General features: G+C 50.7%; 1 gene segment (V, D, J or C); it reads right to left on the reverse strand.

The window, feature by feature from the left end:
* Positions 1 to 314: 314 nt before the first annotated feature.
* Positions 315 to 883, reverse strand: LOC112123650 (the record flags this gene model as incomplete). The annotated part of the segment is given in 2 exon segments: positions 315 to 614; positions 796 to 883. Coding segments are annotated over 2 exon segments (349 nt in total), but the record flags the coding sequence as incomplete, so codon positions are not given.
* Positions 884 to 1,461: the final 578 nt, after the last annotated feature.

Raw genomic sequence — 1,461 nt, forward strand, 5'->3', positions numbered from 1 at the left:
CATTTGAGGTCAAGGGCACACTCTGGCTCACTGGCCGAGCCTGAAACAGAAACCAAGTGTCCTGATTTGCCAGGCAACGACTCAGCCAGGAGGTCACACTGCCTCCAAGCTTGAACCAGTTGGAAAAATTGCGCCCCTGAGCCTGAAATGAAGGCCAGGCACCACTGAAGATGTATTTGGATTCCAGTGGCACACGGACCTTTTGCTGAACCTTCCGCCCTGGGGCTGAATTGCCCGCAGAGAGAGATGTGCTTAGTGAGTCTGAGGCCAGTTCCAGGGGGATATTGTAAGAGAGGAAGTTAGGCAGTGATCACTGTGTCTGGAACAGTAGTAAGTGGCCGTGTCTGCAGCTGTGAGCCCGTCTATCTTTAGCTTGCCAGTGGAGCCGCTGGTGGAGGGGGTGACGCGGCCTTTGAAGTCATTCGAAATGTAGGTGGTGGCCCCTGTTTTGAAGGCAGCTATCCACACCAGGCCTTTTCCCGGGCTCTGGCGCGTCCAGTGCATGTGGTGGTCATTGATATTGTACCCAGAGGCGACGCACTCCAGAGTGACGGAACTGCCTGGCTTCGCAAGTGCAGAACTCGGCTGGGTCAAAGTCACGGCAGCCACCGAACCTGTTAAAGGAAGACCAGTAAATGATAACGGAACTGCCACATCAGATAACCCAGTCAGGGCCGCCCAGGCCAGCCTCCTGTCTGACAAGTCTCAGAGCTCAGTTCTTCAGGGATGCTCCTCAGTTCACTCAAGGTACAGAAAATCCCCAGCCTGCACCTAGTGCTGGGTACTGCCCCTTACCTGGCAGGGAGCACCACACGAGAACGCAAGCGCAGCGGAAGAGCAGCATGCCTGCCGATGGAGCTCAGCTTAGGCCAGGGCACGTATCCTTGGTCAGCTCTCCCCCAAGGGATCCATGGCATTTTAAATAATCAATGGCAGGCAAATTCATTTGCATTTACATATAATCCCGGTGCATTTTTCCCCTGTGGAGGAGAGACAGAAAAAATAAGCCTCTTGTGGGCGATGCTGTTCGGTGCATGTGATATTATAATGGTGAGGCCTCTATCAAAACCTGAATAGAACAGGATTCCAGAGCCAGAAGGAACCCTGGTCATCTGGTCTGACTTCCTGCATTATACAGGCCAGAGAACTGCCCCCAAACAATTCCTTTCGAACTAGAGCATATCTTGAAAGGAAACCCAACCTGGATTCTTATATTGCCATTGATTGAGAATCCACCACTGCCCTTGGTAAATTGTTCCAGTAGAATTACATGATATAAGAACGTAGGGATTGCCAGAGTGGATCAGAATGTGACTTCAGTCTCCTGTTACCTCCACTAGTGACTACTGGACACTTCACAGCTAGAGCTGGGTGGAAAACAATCAGCGGGAACTAGAGAGTTCAAACCCTTAATTTAAAAAAAAAAAGTACTGTAACAGATCTAAATAGAGATGGTCAAAT

This window comes from Terrapene carolina, unplaced genomic scaffold, assembly GCF_002925995.2.
Source record: "Terrapene carolina triunguis isolate 2854851 unplaced genomic scaffold, T_m_triunguis-2.0 Scaffold34322, whole genome shotgun sequence".
Lineage (NCBI taxonomy): Eukaryota > Metazoa > Chordata > Testudines > Emydidae > Terrapene > Terrapene triunguis.